Below are 19,904 nucleotides of genomic sequence, written 5' to 3'. Positions count from 1 at the left end.
CCACGTTGAGGTGGCCGGCATCGCCAGGGACTTAAACGAAAATCGCCCGGTTGCATGCGGTTTCCCCGTTGTAACATTTGCGGGAGAAACGCTGGGGCCGTTGCGTCACACCGTCGCGGGAAACAGTGCGCTTCCGGGTAGTGGCCATGTTGTTCTTCACCTCCCACCTGACGAAAAAAAATCTGCAGGGGCCCAAAGGTCAAGCGGCCAGCATCATAGCAAGCATTCCGTGTGGTTTAAACGGGAGCGACGTGCTGAAAGAGGCAGGATCACCCGTTGTTGAAGGAGGTTTGCGAGAGCGTAATGGAATGCTAAATTATATTGGCGGCCGGAACCACAGAACGCAGCAGGACCACCGGAAAACTTTACCACGTGGTCAATCTGCTCATATGGAGTTGGGCGCTGCAGAGGGTTGGTAAAGCAGCTTCTAGGGGTCAAATTTTCTCCGTTGGGGCAAAAGCACCGCTACTAGTTGAAAGATTGCGAAAGCAGGCTTCCCCCGGGTAAAATAAAGGAGGACGTGCCGGAAGGAGAAAATGAGGTTTAAACGATAATGAGGGTTAGAAGGCGTCCCACAGCGCGCCATCAGATCCACGCCGTTGACTCAACCACGTTGGTCATGACTATTTGGGCTGGGGCCATCATATTTGACGAGGATGAGGAACGGACCTGGTCATTTAAAGGGGCTCGCAGGCTAGGGTGCGGTTAACAAGGAGAGAACGTTGCGACGGAAGTGACGTTCGGAGAACCTCCGAAAAAAAAAGGTGGGGAGCAAGAGAGGAAGTTGGGTTTATGACGTTCGTTGACTCCGTGTCCCTCATTCCAAGCCTCTGGTGCAGCGCCGGTGTCCGCAGAATTTGCCACGTACACCGCACAAGTTGCCAGGAGCAATTCATCAACAGACCCGCGTGCACGTCGGCACGGCTTGTTTCCGGTCACTTCGGGATTGAGCACAATGAAATGACCGGAAAGGGGGACTCTCCGCCGCGAACCTGTCGCACACGCGGTGCCGACACCGTGACGCAGCTGCTCCGGCACAAGGGGGGCGGGGAAGTGGCGGTGGCGGATATGTCTATTTTGACGGGGGGAAGGGCCCACTGCGCGCTGAGGAAAAGCCTTCGAACACACACGTCCTGCGCTCAAGTGGAAGGGGGTGACAACTTTGGAAGAGAGGTTTGCCGCTTGGCTCCGCAATGGCACACTGAAATACTTTGGGTGAAATCAACGGGTACCGGTGGGAGCGCTGAGGGAACTTAATGGAGATAGTGCGCTGCGAAAGGGGGTCGAGAAAAACCTCGTTTATATCCGTGCTGAAGGGGCTTCCAGGGCGACACATACAGCTTCCTGTGGATGGTCAAAGGTGCCCAGTGATGCATTAGCGCGCAACGTGATACTGTTCCGCAAAATGGGTGGCAGCGGGCTACGTGGTGAAGAGGCCCAGGGGAGACCAAATGGAGGCAATTAATTAAGCTAGAAAAATGCCTCAGAGTGGATTATGCACGTCGGGAGCTTGTCGGTACCCCGTCCGCAGAGTCCCGTTTCAGAGGTCCAGTGATCCAGGCGGTACCTGAACAGTTAAGGGAGAAGTCGGATACGGGGGTTCGTCAAGACGTGGAGAAGAGGGAGGTACGAAGGATTGCCTGCTGGGAAGGATATGGGATGTAGAATCTGGTCCCCCGGGGTCCAAACGCATACCCCAGATTAGTGATGACAGGGAAGTTGAAACCGCAAAGAAAAAGCGACGATGAATCATCCGAAGTGATAGCGCATATGTGTGGCTTTTTTTTTGGGGGGGGTTAGGGAGGATGACCACGAAACAAGGGCCTGAGGCTCTAACCCAAATGTTCTTCTTTGTGAGAGGTCATTTCTGAGCCAAGTGTGACAGTTAGAGCGGGAACAGGGGCGTGCTTGCGGGACAATGATGCAAGGTATTCCGGAGGGCACTCATGTAGTGTCGGTGTGGCGTTTTGACCGCTCGAATGGATGTAACCCGGTTCGATATGTGGGAAGGTGTGTGGCGAGTGTCTGCCAGAAGGGCGTGCCAAAGAGAAGTGCCCAGAGCAGGGTCCCGGGATAATATCGAGCACTGTAGATGACCACCGATGCTGAAGCACTGCGTCTTCAGCTGTAGAAAAGAAAAAAAAGTAGGGTGCGGTGGTGGCGCAGCGGTCGGAGATTTGGATGCCTATGCGGCGCTGACTTAGGTTTCCCATGCTCCGGGAAAGGCAACGTGCAGTTTTAGATTGTTGCCGTACGATGGGGAAGATGTGGAAAATGGGAGTGCCAGTATAAAGAATACTGAATGCCTACGGGGCCACCGTGGAACGACTGGGGTAAAAGGTAATTCCCGCCTCGTTGCGAGATCCTCTCGCACAACTGAAAAGCCGTGCCGTTGCCATGCCGTCGATAACATGAGCACCTCGCCGCATAATAGCGAGGGGTTTACAGAGCTCAGGTACCCAAGTGCAGGTACTATATACAAATGAAAGTTGTCCTCGACAGAACAAAAGCGTGAACGAACGGTTCAGATAGGGACTGGAGTCGTCGCGGCGGGTGAAGAGGAGCAGCATGCGCGAAGAAAATACAGGTACCTTTTCGTATTGTTGATACTTTCGACGTCGTGGTTCACAAGAGATTTGATAAGGATGATTTTAAATGATTTTTTTTGCTAACCACGCAAAGGTGCCGGCAACAGTTGCCGCCCAAACGGGTCGTAAGGTTATAGTGAGCCAGAGGTTGGGGGATCTCAGGCACCGAATACTCAGGGGTGTGTGGGAAGTTAGGTGGTAGTTCCTTAATTGTCAAGATATTTAGTTTTAGGGAAGAGGGTGTATAGACCTACTATGGGGGGTTGTGTGGAGTAGTCCGGGAGAGCACTTGGACCGACTGCAGATGCCGTTGCTGCGGTTAGCTGGGTGCTACCGTCACTTTGCAGATGTTTCAGCTGTCTATATGTGTGTGGAAAGGCAGCAAACGTAAACGGACGGTCTTTCAGGTGTCCTTTGAATCTAGAATTATGTTAAATCTAACTTTTTTTTTGCGTAAGTGGTCCCCAGCCGACACCTGTGTGCGGAGGACGGGGGCCACGCGTTTTTCTTTTTTTTTTTCTTTTTGAAAACAAAAGGACATTCACATGTGATATCTTTCCATTTTTGTTCTGGTTTCATATTTTTATTCACCTTATCGATGGAGTTGTGATCGTTTTATTCCAGTACACGTTCGATAGTGCCTCTGAGGATGGGTTAGTGGTTCAAGTTGCTTTTTTGGTGATTTTCGTTCCTTTTTTCTGTTATGTCTACTATTGTTCCGGAAGACGTGTTGACTGAGGGTCGTATGTGGTCCATAATATCATGCAATTCCAACAATTTTACTGCCGATACTATCTCTCGGTACTTGCAGTTTATTTCGCCGATTTGAGGTGTGAATATGGGAAGTGCGGAAAGGAAGTTATGTTATTTCGGATGTAACGCTGATCAAGACCCGCGAAGATTAGTGCCTCCGAGGGGCTTTCCATTCTTTCGAATCACTGTTATAGCTTTTTGCGCTTTTCTTTCGTAATGAAATAGCGCCGAGACTGGTACTCTGATGTTGCACGAGGGTTTAGTTAATGATATAATGAGCTATCATTTTATTGCTGTTAACCCACCGACCCCGTGCTTGGGGGGACCCTCGCTTTTGCATGTCTATTTTAAGAGTCCACTTCTGATTCTTGGTTTCCTAATACGTCTTTTCATTTTTTGTGCTTCTCCCTTTGCTCGTACTGCTGGTTTTAGAGTTGTAGAATTTGTAGCCGTAGTTATATTAAGCATGGGTGTAGATAAAAAAATAAGTTCTCTAGAAGATTTTTTCAAACGTGTTTCTTTTCCACTTCAACCACTTCACTATGAAACGAAACTGGTATTAGACACATTTTTGGACAAAGGTGGGTTTCTCAACATATGCGATATGACGTTTGGTTCCCCTTTCCACGACGGACGTAGAAGTGGAGCGGGTGAATTATCATGGATGGATGTTGCAAACTCAAACCCCAATGGTAAAACAGCGCTCGCACTATTTCGATTCTTGGCTCCTGGGGGCTATTTCTGTTACTTGCTGGAGGCCCTGTCGCTTCCGCAACATGACTTTGCTGTAAAGCTAAAGAAATCTTGGAAGGGAGACGCTGAAACCGAAATAGAAACTGGCTCGTACCTCCGTTATTTTGACTTTCCGTTTTCCACCTTCCATCCCACGTTTCATGAGCTGTTTGAGGAGGCACCCGAAGCGAACTTGTTTGACCTTCCACGTTCCCGCTGCCCCCCATTAATGCTTGTACCGTTCTGGGCACCACCACTCGTGACACGACTGGAACCGAGCAGTAGGCGTGTTTTGACTTCCCTTCGGTGTTCGCCAATTTCTTATTTCATTTTGCGTATGCTACTCTACGGCGTCCGCCGTACAGAGGAATGCTGTAGCGACGTTGTGAGGCTACCTCGAATAAATGCTATGGGAGGAAAAATCAATGTATTTTTCAAGGCAGTTGTTCGTTTATTTAAAGGTTCATATATTACGGGGTTGCCTTTATACCACCGGTTGTTGACTGCTTACATTCAATATTTTGTATCGTCAACTTGCATTCAGAAACTTAGTTCCAAGCGTTCTTTCGGAGATATTCAGTGGTCGGTATCAGACGTTACGGCTGCGTTGCTTTTATCGGCACCAAGTCATCTCTGGGCGAGGAGTGTAAGTAAGGTAGACCGTGAGAAACATCGACTTTCTTGCAGAGACGTTGCTTCGGCTGCGCTGGTATTCAGACTAGTTCCTTTTTTGACAGAGTGCCTTTTCGCACTTTGTCAGAAAGATCGCGGGAGAATTTATACAAGCTGTTGGGAAGGTGATAATGCAGTGAGAAAAGATTTTTGTGATTCTCATATTACCCCTGCGGTGTGGGATGTGCTTAATCCCCACATTTCGTTTTATCGAAATACTCTAAGTGTCTTGCGTCAAGCACTGATCTCATTTGAGAATTACGATGACTGCAGAAGAGAACACTTTAACAATGCACTTGAGCTGTGGTATGCCGTGGTGAGTCCTACAGGACGTGTGGATGATGTAAGCGAGTCGTACGTTGTTCATCATTATGAAGCTTATAGTTTTATCCTGTTTGACGTCATTCTCATGTTCTTGAGAAGCAGCTTTTTGGAAGCTATCGACGTTACAGGAGCGACGATTTGGTCACGGTGTGTTGAAGTATTCACATCCACAGCGGTACAAAACGTGTTTCGTGAAGTGAGTAACGCTACTACTAATGCAAGATGCGGTATCATCGAAACAATCTGTCGCTACTTTACTCTAAATTGGATGGGCGAAGATGGAATAGTGCGAATAATGAAACCACACGCCGAGGAAACGCTTCATTTTCTTGCCGAAGTTTATCTGGCTACGGAGGTGCGGCTGGGGGAGGATGGTATAAGCGATGATACAAAGTGTTCATTGCGTTTATCTCTTGATTATCTTGCGAAATCTTTTGACGGAATAATACGTGTGGTTGACGAACGACGCTCCTCTCGCGTGTCCAGATTAACGGCAGCGACGAGCGCTTCCTCACGTCCTTCTGGTGAAGGAGAATATACGGATCGTGTGGGGGACAGTAAGGATCTTTATTTTCGTGGTACTCGGCTGTCGTGCAAATTTTCGGGACCTGTAGATGTAAGATTCAATGCTGAAAACGAGGGTATTCCTTTCTATGCCCAGTCTTCTAATGCTGGTTTCAGTGACGAATTTCCACATTTGGTCACTTTAACGGAGTGGATGGAGACAGCCCTCGTTTTTGTTTTTGAGTTATACTACAAGTCATGGATCCCACAATGCAGCAACGGACACAAGCTCTGGCTTCTCTCATCAGACAAACATTGTTGTGTGAACCATCCTCAACAGTCAGCAATTTGGGAATGTTTCCTTTGTGAAGAGGTTTACGGTTCGTGTTGCCGCAGTAAACCCCGTTGTCCCAGAGGGGGTTCGCTCACCAGGACAGAAATCAGTCAATCTATTTCTTTTCCTTATTGTAACCAGTGTTTCGTGATGTTCAAACTAGGCTCGGTCGCATACAATAAGCCTCAATCCGATACACTTTTCTGTTCGAACTGCGCATCTCGACCGTTTAAAAGAATAAGCTGCCGTTTTTTTGCATCTCATATTGTAGTGGTGTTGTGTATTATTGTAAGCTTAATGGTGTTTCTATTTTTTACCATATGAGCATACAAAAATCCGACGTAAAATCGGCAGTCAATATGATAGTGGAGTGAGGTGAGCTCTTGCTCAACAGTTGCGCACACTAGTCAAGGGGACATCGAAATAATACAAGGAGACAATGCTGTGCAGTGTATCTGCCTCGCATTTAGAGGCGATGTAGCTACAGCTTGTTTGCGTTTTTTTTTTCGAGGATAAGGGTGTGCTGTAAGGAATCATTTCCTTTTAACGTCGTTGGCGTGTTCATTTGCGATTGCTGTTATCATTAATATCCAAACTATCTTACCTTTTTTACTTCCACCAAGGAGATGAGTTATTTGGTCGAAGAATTGCCTCTTTCCAGAGCGAAAGTCCCCGGTATATGTGCTGGAGGCTGTACTGGTCCAGGAGTTGGTCCTGGGTCGTATGACATAAACGTCAGCTATCAACGTAGTTGCCGTGGTATGGCGCCGTTTGGCAGCACTAGCAAACGGTTTGGAGCAGAAGCTGCTGCTGCTATACCTGGTGTTGGTACCTACAACATCACACCAGCCGATTTGCAGAAGGGTTGTATATCAACGGTTCCTTTTAATTCCAAGGTAGAACGGTTTGCCGGTTATGGGGCCAATGACTTCCCCGGGCCTGGTGCGTACACGGTTGATGGACACCCGACCAAGCGTCGGTCGCGTTCCCATCCGATCAGATTTTCTCGCCAACCAGATACAACGGGACACATTGCCCCAGGGCCCGGTTATTATGATCCGAACTGCAAGCACCGTCGCTCGAAGTCGGGAACGTTATGTTTCGATGAGTATAGCGGCCGTAAGCCACTCGAAACAAACAAATGTCCCGGCCCCGGACATTACGAATCTGCCGGTTCCTTTACGTCGATCTACAATAGGAAGCCCACCATTTCATTCACTTCCAAAACTGAGCGTTCGCAGAACGGTGGTGGAAGCGGCAACCCGGGCCCAGGAGCCTACAATTTGCCCAGTGTTTTTCGGAGTAAAGAGCAATACAGGGCAGCAAATCCAGAGACTTTAATTGCTTTTGGAACCAAATCAGCTCGGGATGGCCCCTATGGGCCAAACCCATATCCTGGTCCGGGAGCGTACACGGGTGAAATTGCCCCGCGACGGCCTCATGTGCATAGCGAGGAAGGGAGGTGTAAACCATTCATCTCGGTATCCGAGAGGATAAAGTACCCGGCGCGGTCGAACATTGGGCCCGGATCATACGACGCCCAGATTCCGAGGAAGGGGCCAAAATACCAGTTGGCTTCAGTTCCATTTTGGTCTAACGTCGCCCGTTTTCCAACACCAAAACCGGCTGAAGAGAGGGATGACCTTGTACCCCATCGTGAAGCTGAGCGTGTACCTCGCCGCATTCATCCCTTGCGCGTACTAAATGAAGCTGTCTCTGAATTTATCAAGCCAAAAGCTCATCAAGGCACTATGAATTTTCTGGATGATGAACATTACGACTTTATAAAGCCCAAATGTACTAGTGGTGGCTACCTCGGCTCTGCTCCCCGTTTAACTTCTACAGCCACCAGGAGCGATTACCCGGGCCCCGGGCAATATGATGTCTGCCATGACTCCTCGTTTGGTAGAGCGAGCTCTGGACGAAGTAAGTGGGGCTGTGATGGCAGGTTTAAGCGGACTGTTGATAGGTTTCCTGGGCCGGGACATTATTCGTGTGACACCACATTTCTAAAGAAGTCGTTCAACCGCACAATCAACCAGTCCGATAATATGTAGATAAAAGAGCAGGGTACTGCTTCACTTAGAATGTACGTTCACAATTACATAGGAGAATGAAAAGAAGTTTCTCAAGGTGATTAAGGCGGGGTGGTTTACACTCAACTCCGGTGTTGCGTTTCTTCCCTCATGAAAGTGGTAGAATAAAAAATTTATGCATTTCTTTGCAGGCATTTTAGCAAGTGAGCCTGTTACGGCGCGCGGGAATCGTAGTCATTTATTATGTACTATCTTTCTTTACTCGGTAGGTGAAAATAGGAAGTGAACCCTTTATAGCTTCGATATAACTGTAGTGTAACCGCCTTATACCAAGGTATAGATGGCACAAGGAGGGTTCACGCTCTCGTCGAGATGGGTGTCCAGGTTGCCCGAGTTTGCTCGACGTGCCTTTCAGTATGATCAGATGGAGTTGGATTCGGCATTGGCCCAGATGTATTCCCTTTGTGTGAAGCCGTCGTTGATTAGTAAAATGAGTAAGGCGCGGAAAATGACTAAGAATCATTATCACAGGGATGACCCTGCCTTTATTGTACTTCAGATATTTTCCTTAGTTCTAACAGTTGCAGCGTATGGTTTGGCGTTGCGAGGAGGTTTGCTCCAAATTCTGTACAACACGCTATATTCTGTGTTGCTCGGTTACTTTGCTGCAGGCGGTGCCATTGCTACGGTAACTTGGCTATTTGCGAATCATTTTCTTGCGGCTTCGAGTCAACCGCATGAATCTGGATGGGAGGTCGACTGGCGTTATTCATTTGATGTTCACTGCAATGGTTATTTTCCTTATTTTATCTGGACGAAAGTCATTCAGTTTGTGCTTCTTCCTATAGTTCTCCACAATTCCTGCGTGCCCCGGGCAATTGGTAACTGTCTGCATACAGTCGGCCTTGTGATGTATGCGTACGTTGTATTTCTGGGTTACTTGGAGCTTCCCATGTTGGCACAGCAGCAGCGGCTAATGTACCCTGTCCCCCTGGTGGTCGTGTTCATGCTATTGGTAACCCTTTTCACGAGCTGGAATGTGTCTTACTGGTCCCTTTGTCAGACATGGTGCAGTTAGTTGTTGGTAGTAGGATACTTTTAAAAACAGGGAGGAAAGAAAGGGACACTGAAACCATACAACGCTGCTCCCAGAGGGGATGTGCTATTCCTTCGTTTGCATATGCACGTTGTCGTTTGGATACAATGGTGTTTGCTACATCCACTACTTTTTTCCCTTTCCTGCGTATCTGTGTGTAAGTGTCTGCGTAATTGCACGTGCTGTTGTTTGCCCCAAGCGCTCAACCGTTTAGTATCCGTACTTTGCCAAACATGCATGTGCATGAATATAAGCGTAGTTAAGTGGGTCAGAACACACCCAAAAGGAGAGGAAACAATTACCTGTTTGATCTATCGTGCTGCATAGCGAAGCATAGGTGTGTTACCCCTGTCGAAGGATTCAAAAATAGCGGCAGACGCATGCTTCGACGGGCTTACATCCAGCGCCGATACCCATTTAACAAACGGGGGCCCCGTGAGCACAAATCATGGAAACACCACGTTTTAACGGAGCCCCCGAAGCCGCTGCAGTGGCGTGACCCTAAGGTTTGGACGAGGGATTTAAGTGTAATGAAGTCTTTTGATGCTCCCCAATGGGATCTTTGGCAATCTCGGCCGCGATCCGAGGATATGGATGAGGCGTTGCAGCCGTTCATGGACATGCCAAAATCGCTTAAAGACCGGCGATACGACATCCCCTGGTGGGCAAATCCGTTTGGTGCATGGTATCTTCAGAACATTCTTTCTCTCGAGCTGTTAAAACTAAAGAGCAAAACGAATGCGGAGAAGATAGCAACGTATAGAAGTTATATGCGCTCACTAGCTTCCGGAAAAGATAATACAATGTCTGATGACGACGTTATTCGTAACATCATCAAAGAACGGTGGAAGACGCTTGAGTTCGGTGACCGCAACGCAGGTTATCCCTGTACATTTGGTGATTACATCCAGTTCCTCAACGAATGGTTTAAGTCCCTTGACGAAGAAGGAATGCAGCGTTTACGAGAGCACTTTGACAGGCGAATCCGCCCTTTGTTAGCGGTTATGTCCCCGGTCGACATTCTTTGGCTGGAAGCTTTGACCCAGAATTCACCACACAACAAAGAGCAGTTACAGCGGAAAATAGCGTTCCAAACAAGTTTGGGTACGCCTGAATTCTTTGATATGTCCAAGCGACTTCGTTACGAAATAAATGAGGATTATAAGGTTCGTGATGAGTTGGGCCCAGAACTCTTTGCTCTCTGGAGCAAGGCGCCTGAGAGGTGGCCACCCGAGCGGTTGTCGAAGATGTATGGACTAGATTTTACTCTGGTCCGCAAAATTCTTGTGTGGCACCACTTCAAGGCTTGCTATGACGCCTGCGTGGAACCTGACTGGTCCCTGCCGAAAAGACTCTTCGCGTTGGAGTGGATACGGGACGTCCGTGCGCGTAAGCATGGACTCTTCTATGGGAAAATGCGATTTGCAGAGCAAAAGATTACGTTCTATAGTGATAGGTTCCTCTTTCGGGATCTTGTGAACCGACGCGAGGCGAGTTATGCGAATGTGTGGGAAATGGATGATCCTTACCGTTTTTTGCAAACGGAGCAAGATTACGAAGATTACTGGGGAGACAATTACGACGTGTACCGTCGTATGTTTCCCGAGATGATTGGAAGGACGGGAGAGCCGGTACAACAGTACGGGCAAATGCCTATTTGGGCAGGCCCCCATCGCCAGCACGCCAACAAGTCCGAGCATAACTGGATGTTCGCTGAAATTGGTGTCAACGTGGGCCATGAAGCTTTAAAGAAACTGGAGCTCGATCCGACGAATGAAAAGAGGAGGCGCTTTGTTATTCGGCAGCCTGACGGCACACTTCGGTCGGCAAAAATGTCTGAGATGAGAGCGTGGTACTGGAAGGAGGAGTGGGCGGATTTCCGCTTCTGGGCACCTCAAATGGAATGGGGCATAGAGAATACCCCTTCTCAGGAACAGTATCAGGAACATGTTCCCGACACCACAGACGCGGATTTCCGGAAGCAGCGCCGCATTCAGTCTCGCCCTGTGAAATGGTTTTACGAAAGTCATTACACCCGCACCGGGAGTTTCGCTGGTTTTCAGCCCCTACGCTTCATGCAACGACGAACCGAACGTGAGGTCCGCTGGCCCGATGTAATCAATGCGGCGGTACAGATTCAGAAGCGGAAACCTGCCGCTTACATTTTCAAGGCGATTCCTGAGTTGTGATGCGCTTACCTCAGGCGGTTTCTCAACCGGGTTGTCTTGCTGCTAGTTGAGCACCGGGTGGAGGAGCCTGGTCGGGCCGATTACTTTTTAGTGTATTAGTGATGATTGTCATCGTGATCATCTTCGCTATTTTTGTTTTTATCGTTTTTTGCCGGCTCGCTCCGTGAACAAGCTAACCGACTGCACTTTTTTTTTTTTTGCCCCTGGTCTGCTGGTCCCTCTTTGTGTATCGTTTTCGCAACAACGAGGTCGCTGGCGTGATCGACAAGTGGATTCAGTGCGCTTTTGTCCTTCCCTTTCGTGCAAACTGTAATATTCTACCCTCTGTCTTAGGAAGAAAAGAAATGTTTGACGTGAAGTTGAGGCAGTGCTGAAGGGTGTGTGTGGTCCCTCGTAACTATCTGAAACGGCACGTGGCCTCTGCGAGGCCTTTGCATCCGGAACCCTACATGGGACTTGAGTGTTACTGATGCATCTTCCCGATAGGATATTTGGAGTTGTGTGTCTGCCTCTGGAATCTATTAATTCTTTGTTGGAGATGTTCCCTTTGCGCCCTTCCTAGTATGGCTTAGCTTCTCTCCATTCCGCAAGGCATGTTGGTAGTCTGTCTTCCTGGTTAGTTATTTTAAATATAGAGGGTTCTTAAAAAAAAAAAAAGTAGATGTAGTGCAGCAACGTCTGCGTGATCAAACTTCTCCCCATTTCTGAGGGTTTTTTTTTAGTGCATATGCGTTTGCTAACACTGTTTCGATGTCTAAAATGGTTTTACATGCGTAGAGGTTCAGAACTCTCCCTCGAGGAGTAACGTGGAGTGTTGCAACTCCGTGCTGAGGTCACCATATTGTCTTAGATCGTCGAAGAAGAAATTCCCGGACTTTTAACCCTGGTGTGTGCACGTTTAAATATATCCGTGTTTCTGTTTGCCTATTCTGTTCACACTTCTGTCCAACGTTTTGTTCGTAAAGGTAAAACACATAAGGGTAGTTTTTGGCGTTGTTTAGGTTTCGGCGCAGAAATCTACTGAGGGCACGGCAAACGCGGTTCCCTGGGCCTGGGTAGGCCATAGAGTGGTGCAGAATGAAGTCTGGTGGTGGAATTTCCCTGACAGAGGATGGCTTTGAGCATCAGTATAACGGTGAGGGAGTCACTGAGAAGTGGTCATCCGGTCATCGTAGGCAGATTGCGGAGTGGCGAAACCTCAACACAAAACGGTATGGGTACCGTGCGACATACCAGGAAGCCGTTGCTCAAAAGGATGAAGTACCCCCGGAGTACTTGCGTAAACTGGTGAAGGATAACGGTGATTTAAGTGGTAAACGCTTCAATGCCGAGCGGAAGCTGTGTGTCGCTTTGCTGAGGTACATGCCTCTGGCATTGTACAAACTGCTAGAAAACATGCCAATGCCGTGGGAAGAGGCTCGATACGTCAACGTCGTGTATCACATGAGAGGTGTGCTTACGCTTGTTGAGGACACGCCAACGGCACCCGAGCCACTCTACCTAGCTCAGTGGGGCTCGATATGGACTAAAATGCGTTCACACAAAGTTGAACTGCAGCAGGAATGTGGTACTTTTCGTCGGGTGATAAGCAAAGGCAACGAGAATGAACCTCCAATAGACTTCAGTGACTACATTATGGACAGGGAGCCGCCACCGGCATTGTACGACGATCTGGACGAGGAAGATGCTGCGGCGGTGCTGGACTGGTTCTACGACCCCTTTCCACGGCTTGTCCACCCAAACCAAATTCGCGGGTCCCGGCGTCCCAATGGTTACTATTTTACCATCGATGTGATAGAAACCCTGTTCCGGAACGCTATTCCCATTCTTCCCAATTTGGACGACCGGAATTATTATTATCTGTGGGACTTGAAGTCATTTTACGCGGCAAAGGCGATGCATATAGCGATTCCTAGGGCACCCAAATTTGAGGCACCCTCGACGATACAAGAAGAAGAAGGTGAATGGACAGAATTTAACGATCTTCGGCGTGTTATCCACCGGGATGATCCTCGGAAACCGCGCTTCACTATGCTTACTGAGCGGCAAATCGCATTCCCTTTTTTGTATAGTGATGTGGTGGATGGAGTAACTGTTGCACCCTATCGCTACCCAGCGCAGATACGTGTGGAGAATGAGGACCCCGCCGTTCCGTGCTTCTCCTGGAATCCTTCCCTCAATCCTATTAAGGCAATACAAAAGAGGCATTCAGATCCTGTGGGGTCATCCTCGGTAGCCTTATGCTCAGCCGCGTTGCGAAAGTCCCAGTGGCTCGGGGATGAAGAACCCGAGGACGGGTGCCAACCCATGAGTCTGATGGAAAACTTCTCCCCCTTTTTCCAGGAGCTTCCGTTGGAGAATGTTGACACGAAGTCTGCCATGTTGCTGGCGTTTGCACCTGGCCCGTTTAACGAATTCGAAGGTGGTATGAAGCGTCGCGTGGACATTCCTGTGGCGGAACACTGGTGCCGGGATCCCCCATCCCTACTTACAAATGATACGCGGGATAAAATTTTAAGGAGCTATACACAACTGTTGAAGCACCATGTTGCCAAAAACCTCAGGCGGGACCGACAGAAGGAGCGACCTAAAGAAGAAGGTGGTAACCAAGATGAGGGGGGACAACCGGTCCGACGTTTGGACGAGTTAGCAAATTTGGATTTCTTTCACAAAACCAAAATTGATTGGCTGGAAGCTGGTCTCCAGGTTATGCGGCAAGGCCACAACATGTTGGTGCAGCTTATTAATGTTAAAAGCCTCCCGTATGTTCACATAAACTACAACTTTGAGGCAAAACCAACGCGGACACTGACGACTAAAGAGATTAAAAAAAGCCGCTTAGGGCCTGCGTTTCACCTCATCCGTGAGCTTCTGGGTTTTATGAAACAACTTATTGACATGCATACTATGTACCGACTGGGGAAAAATGATTCTATTCAACTCGCCGATGCAATTCAGTACCTTTTTTCACATTTGGGTCGTCTCACAGGCGTGTACAGGTATAAACTTCGGGCAATGAGGCAAATCAAGAGATCGCGGGACTTAAAACACGTTCTGTACAGCAAGTTTAACGTCGGTGAGGTGCTTCGAGGCCCGGGATGTGGGTTCTGGGCGCCATCATGGAGGGTGTGGGTTTTTTTTCTTCGTGGAATGACACCTCTGTTGCAAAGGTATCTTGGGAACCTAACTGATCGCGTACTCCGGGGTCGTGAGGCTAAGGGAAAACATGATGGGAAGCGCATCACCCGCCAACGCGTGGAGACAGATAAGGATGTGAATATAAAGGAGGCGTTCCGGCGGGAGCTGCGGGAGATGCTCCCACCAGACGTGCGAACGGAAGTAATCCGTACAATGGATCAACACATGAATGAAGCCTTCCGTCACTGGCGTGCCGGGCTCCGCTGGTCGGTACCAGGACTGGCAAAGCCTCTTACGGATTTGGTGAACAAATACGTGAAACTCCGGGCAGAAGAATACGTTCGCGTCACACAGTATCAACGGAAGCGGATAAACGAAGGTGACACAGTGGATAAGCAGGCTTTCATGAAGAACCTTGGGCGCCTCACGCGTTTGAAGCTCATGGAGGAGCAGAATCGCCAACGGTCCTACATGGAGGGAACGGACACGGATATTATAACCCCTGAGCAAGCGACGGAGATTTATCGCATGATGGCTAACTGGCTTAGCGACCGCGGCTTCAAGAAAATCAGCTTCCCTAAAGCGTCGAGACCTGCTGAACTACGCCTTCTGGAGCTCGCGCTCAATCGTCTTCGTGACCAACACAATATCGCAAACCGTCTTACTCAGGCACAGCGGGAGGAACAAGCCCGAATTGAGGAGGCATTTAATTCGCCCCATGAAACACTTTCGAAGATAGTGGACTGCCTTGCCCGCGTTCGCAGGTTTAAGAACGTCGAGGTGGAGTACATGGATACTTTTTCGAGTCTGTACCCCATCTATAACGTTGTTCCCTCCGAGAAGCTCGTGGACTCCTTTCTGGACCAGTACCTGTGGTACGAAGCTATGGACCAGCAGCGGCTGTTTCCTAATTGGGTGAAGCCATCTGATCTGGAACCGGTGCCTATTCTCGTCTACAAATGGTGTCAAGGTATCAACGACAGCCCTGGTATTTGGGATTTTGATCGGGATGAGTCTGTCGTGCTGTTACACGCAAAATTGGAGGATGATTTTTACGGAAACATTGATTGGAACCTGTTCCGGCCTCTACTGGAGCTTATAATGGATAAGTCATTGGCGGAATACATCGTCAGTCGCCATGATGTTGTAGTGGAGTTTAAGGATATGGCTTATCATTGTCGCAAGGGGATGTTACGAGGTTTTATGTTTTCATCGTTTCTGGCTCAGTATTGGGGTCTTGTCATTGACGTGCTTTTACTCGGTACACAAAGAAGCCAAGAAATTGCTGGACCGGCGAGGCGCCCCAATCCGTTTATGTCGTGGATGCGAGATCCCTTACTCGCCACATCTCACCCTATTCGTGGATACTGTCGTTACAAGAATGAAGTATATGTGCTGTTAAAATACACCAAGGTTGAAGCTGATGATGTGCGACACCGGTACCTAGAAGAAACTAAAAATGACCCCCAGAAGCGTGCCGAAAACGCTTCCGTTTATGGTTTCAAGAACTTCAAGCAGTGGCCGCGGGACGCTCGGATGCGTCTCTTCCTTAATGATGTGAATCTCGCACGAGCAGTTATATGGGAGTTCCGTGGCCGGCTACCACCGGGCATTGCAGATATTAATGAATCTAATGCTCTAGCAAGCGTCTATTCAAAAGACAATCCGAATTTGTTGTTTGATATGGGAGGGTTCTCTGTACGCATTCTGCCCGTGGTCCGTACCGAAGATGAGGTGCTAGAGAACGAATCCACGTGGAACCTACAGAATACTACGACGAGAGATGTCACGGCGCGTGCTTTCCTTCAGGTATCTCCAGATGATGTCAATAACATACGTAACAAGGCGCGACGGGCCATAATGATGGTTGGAAGTTCAACGTTTCAAAGCATTGCGGCGAAGTGGAATGCACTCGTCACAGAAATTGTTCCATACTACCGTGAGGCTATACTGGGAACAGACTCCCTTCAACAGGTCCTAGCTCGCGCTGAACATCGAATGCAATCGAGAATTATGATGGCTCTTAACTCCCGAGCAAAGGCTCGCTTCCCACCGGTCATATTTTACGCACCTACTGACCTCGGTGGACTTGGTATGTTATCTGTGGGCCATTCGCTGATTCCTGCACGTGACCTCGTCTACTCCAAGTCAACAAGTACGGGTGTGCAATTCTTCTATTCAGGACTTACAAACGCCGACAACATTCCTATTCCCAATATTTTGCAGTACTATACCCCGTGGGAAACGGAGGTACGGGAGAGCGTTAAGGCGTGGACAGAGTTCAACATGCGGGATCGTGAAGCCAAAGCTGCCGGAACGCGGCTCTCAATTGACGATATAGAGCATATCATCAACAAAGGCGTCCCGCGAATTCGGGTTTTGTTTTCGCGTCACGCAAAGCTTTTCCAGTTTGACAAAGGATTTCGGTGTCGTATGGAGTTCCAACGTTACCTTGCAGGGAAGTACTTGAAGAATTGGTGGTTCCACCAAGAGCACGATGGCAACATTTGTGGGGGTGTACTGGAGAGGTATCGTGTCGACACAAACATCGCACTTGGTGGTGTGGAGGCCATTCTTGAGCATAGTCTATTTAGGGGGACGGGTTTCCCATCCTGGGAGGGTATTGAGTTTAACCGCGCTGGAGGTTTTGAAAACTCCAAAAAGGATAGCAAGTTGGCCAAACAGCAGCGTGCCGGTTTGGCAAATGTTCCTAACAGGCGCTTTGCGCTGTGGTGGTGTCCGACAATCAATAGGTCGGACGTCCAAGCCGGGTTTGAGACGAAAATTGATACCACCGGAGTGTTTATGTGCGGCAAGCTTGAAACGATTAAGAAGTCGCTCATTAAGATTTTCAGCGGTTCCCTATGGGAAAAGTGTCATGGGGCAGTAGTGAATGACATCGCAAGCAAGTTGAAGGACATGATGGTGGAATTAGATGCGGCATCCGTCACATTGCAGCAGCAGCACCCGCAAAAATCTTACACGTACACAAGTTCTGCACCCGACATTGTCATGGCGTCAACGTCACGCTGGCCTGTTACATCGAAGCCGACGGTTCTTTCTGACGAAACTGGTGACGAATATAGGGCTCACACGACAAGCAAGTACTGGATTGACGTCCAACTGCGTTGGGGTAATTACGACAGTCACAATATCGCGGAGTATACAAGAAGTAGATTTTACGAATATTCTTCTGCCAAAATGTATCCTTTCCCTGCTGGTATTGTCGTGGCCATCGATTTAGCCTACAACTGTCATTCAGCATTCGGTTATTGGGTACCTCGACTCAAACCGCTGATGATGAAACTTATGACAGCCATTATACGACACAATATAGCACTCAATACTCTGCGTGAGCGTATGAAGCGCGACCTTCAGCTTTTTAGCTCGGCCCCAACGGAGGCCGGGTTGTCGGTGACAAACATTGCGGAGTTATTCTCGGAAGGAATGCGCACTTGGATCGTTGATGACAGCGCTACATATGTCACAAGTGAACAACCCACTGCTGAGGGTGGCAGGAAGTTTAGGTCTGAAAATGGTGCCGTACTTATTTTTGAACCGGCAACAGGGAACCTGAAACTCAGCATTGTTCACAAAAGTGTTTTTGCTGGTCAGAAGCGGCGCACAAAGCTTGCTCGTGAGAAGGCAGCAGAGGAGATTGCCTCCTGGCTACGCAGTGTGCCCGCGAGTCAGCGACCCGGGAAACTCATTGTGACTCGAAGTCGTTTCCGACAAACTCTCCACAATATGCTTATACTGGATTACCCAAACATAATTATTGGACAGAGTGATCTAAACCTTGCGGTCCCAATGGTCCTGCGGCACAGTCGCTTGGCCGATCTGCGGATTTCGGCCACGGAAAGTAAGGGGTGGGAATTCTGCCTTTATGATGACTGGCTGCGGCAGTTTCAACCTGCAACATGCTTTAATTTACTAAATCTCATACTGCGTGGATACCACGTGAATCTCAGTCGCACGCGTCAGACGCTCGAGCCAGACCTTCATGTAGAAGTCCACCACTCACATTTTTGGCCCACCTACACTCGGGAGGAGTGGGAGGCTGTGTCTGTGCGTCTGCAGGAGATGATAATTGCCGACGCGGCCCGTCGGATGAATGTCAGTCCGAACCAGTTCACCGAGATGGAAAAAAAGGACATTCTTCTTGGCAAGAAGATGACCACGGTTGAGATTCAAGAGGAAGAGATGAAGGAATTGGAGGAGATGAAGCGCACTAAGTTGGTGCAAGAACACACAATTGATGTGGTAACGAAGTCGGGCGAAACAGCTAAAAAGAGGGTCAAAGCGGCATTCGACTTCGGTAATTCGACATCCGCGAGCAACTGGCGGGCACGCTCACTTGCTAATGCTACTGTGTTCGGTGAAGGTACCACTGTTGAGATTGATCACTCTGGTGTGACGGGAAGCAGCGACCAACTTATATTTCCTCAGGAGCTGTTGAAAATTTTGTTTCCGTGCTTTGATGTTCAAGCCCAGTTCTGTGCGTACCTTTTTGGGCAGACTCTTCCTGATTCCCCCAATGTTAAGGAGGTGTTGTGCATTATGGTGCCCCCTCAAAAGAGTTCTGCTGTTGAGTACACGACACCGTCATGTATTCCTCATGACCACCCCACCTTGACCGAGAATCATCTTTCCCTTCTTGGTGTCCTTCGTTGCAGTGGCGGGGAACCTTCAATTCACTCCAGAGATGTTGCCATCCACGGCAGACTACTGGCGTGCAATGAGGGGCTGCAAACGGAGGGACTCACAACAGTTGTCGTCGGGGTTTCGCAGGATGGGATTGGTATCCGCTGTTACACTACCACGCGTGAGGGAATATCGTGGGCTCTCGAAGAATATTCCCATGCACTTCAACGCGAGCCCACGGAAGTGCCACCGTTGCATGTAATTCCGGCTCGTGTGACACTGTCGACGGAGCTTCAGGGCTTTTTTCTTGTACCAACAGACAATGGATGGAATCATACCTTCAGAGGGGCAACGTGGCGTGAAGACACGACGTTTGATGTGCGTGTGGACACTCCACAATTTTTCTTTTTTGCAACACACCGTCCAGACCACTTTCTGAATTTTGCCCGATTAACGGAAGAAGAAGCAACAATTGATATGGCAGATCTTGAGAACCTGATGGCGTAGTCATCAACTGCAGTCCTCCAACTGTTTGTCTGCGGGGATGGGAAGGCGGATGTGTTGCGCAGCATCATTTTTTCTTTAATGGAGTTAAAAACCAAACAAAAATTATGGTACCGTTGTCTGTTAAGTGTTTGTGAACCTAAGCACAATTATCGTTATGCATTTGATAACGAAGAAACGACTCACCAGGCTGGGAGTTAAAAACGTCAGTGGCAGACCATCACTTTGCCTGAGTCTCACTTGCTTCTCGGGAATATTAATTGACTTCTCTTTTTCGTTTCTCTTTGCCTTTTTTTTTGTATAATCAAGGTAATAACAAGGTGGGTAAAAGCAACTAGCCGCGCAAATATGACGACAACTCCCACTGGTGATGGCCAACTGTTTACCAAG

The 19,904-nt window shown here is 48.7% G+C and overlaps 8 protein-coding genes across 8 annotated transcripts; 6 read left to right on the top strand and 2 right to left on the bottom strand.

The window, feature by feature from the left end:
* Nucleotides 1-792: 792 nt before the first annotated feature.
* TEOVI_000056500 (uncharacterized protein) lies at nucleotides 793-1,257 on the top strand (the record flags this gene model as incomplete). The annotated part of the gene is made up of 1 exon (XM_067223880.1): nucleotides 793-1,257. The coding sequence occupies one exon, from the start codon at nucleotides 793-795 to the stop codon at nucleotides 1,255-1,257; it is 465 nt and encodes a 154-aa protein (XP_067079981.1).
* A 283-nt stretch (nucleotides 1,258-1,540) lies between these two features.
* Nucleotides 1,541-1,753, bottom strand: TEOVI_000056400 (uncharacterized protein; the record flags this gene model as incomplete). The annotated part of the gene is made up of 1 exon (XM_067223879.1): nucleotides 1,541-1,753. One exon carries the CDS (start codon nucleotides 1,751-1,753, stop codon nucleotides 1,541-1,543), a length of 213 nt encoding a protein of 70 aa, XP_067079980.1.
* A 79-nt stretch (nucleotides 1,754-1,832) lies between these two features.
* TEOVI_000056300 (uncharacterized protein) lies at nucleotides 1,833-2,213 on the bottom strand (the record flags this gene model as incomplete). The annotated part of the gene is made up of 1 exon (XM_067223878.1): nucleotides 1,833-2,213. One exon carries the CDS (start codon nucleotides 2,211-2,213, stop codon nucleotides 1,833-1,835), a length of 381 nt encoding a protein of 126 aa, XP_067079979.1.
* Nucleotides 2,214-3,807: 1,594 nt separating this feature from the next.
* Nucleotides 3,808-6,231, top strand: TEOVI_000056200 (uncharacterized protein; the record flags this gene model as incomplete). Its single annotated transcript, XM_067223877.1, has 1 exon — nucleotides 3,808-6,231. One exon carries the CDS (start codon nucleotides 3,808-3,810, stop codon nucleotides 6,229-6,231), a length of 2,424 nt encoding a protein of 807 aa, XP_067079978.1.
* Nucleotides 6,232-6,533: 302 nt separating this feature from the next.
* TEOVI_000056100 (Sperm-tail PG-rich repeat, putative) lies at nucleotides 6,534-7,964 on the top strand (the record flags this gene model as incomplete). The annotated part of the gene is made up of 1 exon (XM_067223876.1): nucleotides 6,534-7,964. One exon carries the CDS (start codon nucleotides 6,534-6,536, stop codon nucleotides 7,962-7,964), a length of 1,431 nt encoding a protein of 476 aa, XP_067079977.1.
* Nucleotides 7,965-8,283: 319 nt separating this feature from the next.
* On the top strand, nucleotides 8,284-9,021 carry TEOVI_000056000 (unc-50 related protein homolog; the record flags this gene model as incomplete). The annotated part of the gene is made up of 1 exon (XM_067223875.1): nucleotides 8,284-9,021. The coding sequence occupies one exon, from the start codon at nucleotides 8,284-8,286 to the stop codon at nucleotides 9,019-9,021; it is 738 nt and encodes a 245-aa protein (XP_067079976.1).
* A 398-nt stretch (nucleotides 9,022-9,419) lies between these two features.
* Nucleotides 9,420-11,228, top strand: TEOVI_000055900 (Chromosome passenger complex (CPC) protein INCENP N terminal, putative; the record flags this gene model as incomplete). Its single annotated transcript, XM_067223874.1, has 1 exon — nucleotides 9,420-11,228. One exon carries the CDS (start codon nucleotides 9,420-9,422, stop codon nucleotides 11,226-11,228), a length of 1,809 nt encoding a protein of 602 aa, XP_067079975.1.
* A 1,077-nt stretch (nucleotides 11,229-12,305) lies between these two features.
* On the top strand, nucleotides 12,306-19,517 carry TEOVI_000055800 (PRP8 protein homologue; the record flags this gene model as incomplete). Its single annotated transcript, XM_067223873.1, has 1 exon — nucleotides 12,306-19,517. The coding sequence occupies one exon, from the start codon at nucleotides 12,306-12,308 to the stop codon at nucleotides 19,515-19,517; it is 7,212 nt and encodes a 2,403-aa protein (XP_067079974.1).
* Nucleotides 19,518-19,904: the final 387 nt, after the last annotated feature.

The sequence above is a fragment of the Trypanosoma equiperdum genome, assembly GCF_001457755.1.
Source record: "Trypanosoma equiperdum strain OVI genome assembly, contig: ctg_19, whole genome shotgun sequence".
NCBI classification, from domain to species: domain Eukaryota; phylum Euglenozoa; class Kinetoplastea; order Trypanosomatida; family Trypanosomatidae; genus Trypanosoma; species Trypanosoma equiperdum.
Note: the sequence above shows the minus strand (reverse complement) of the source record. Positions and strands in the feature narration are given on the sequence as shown.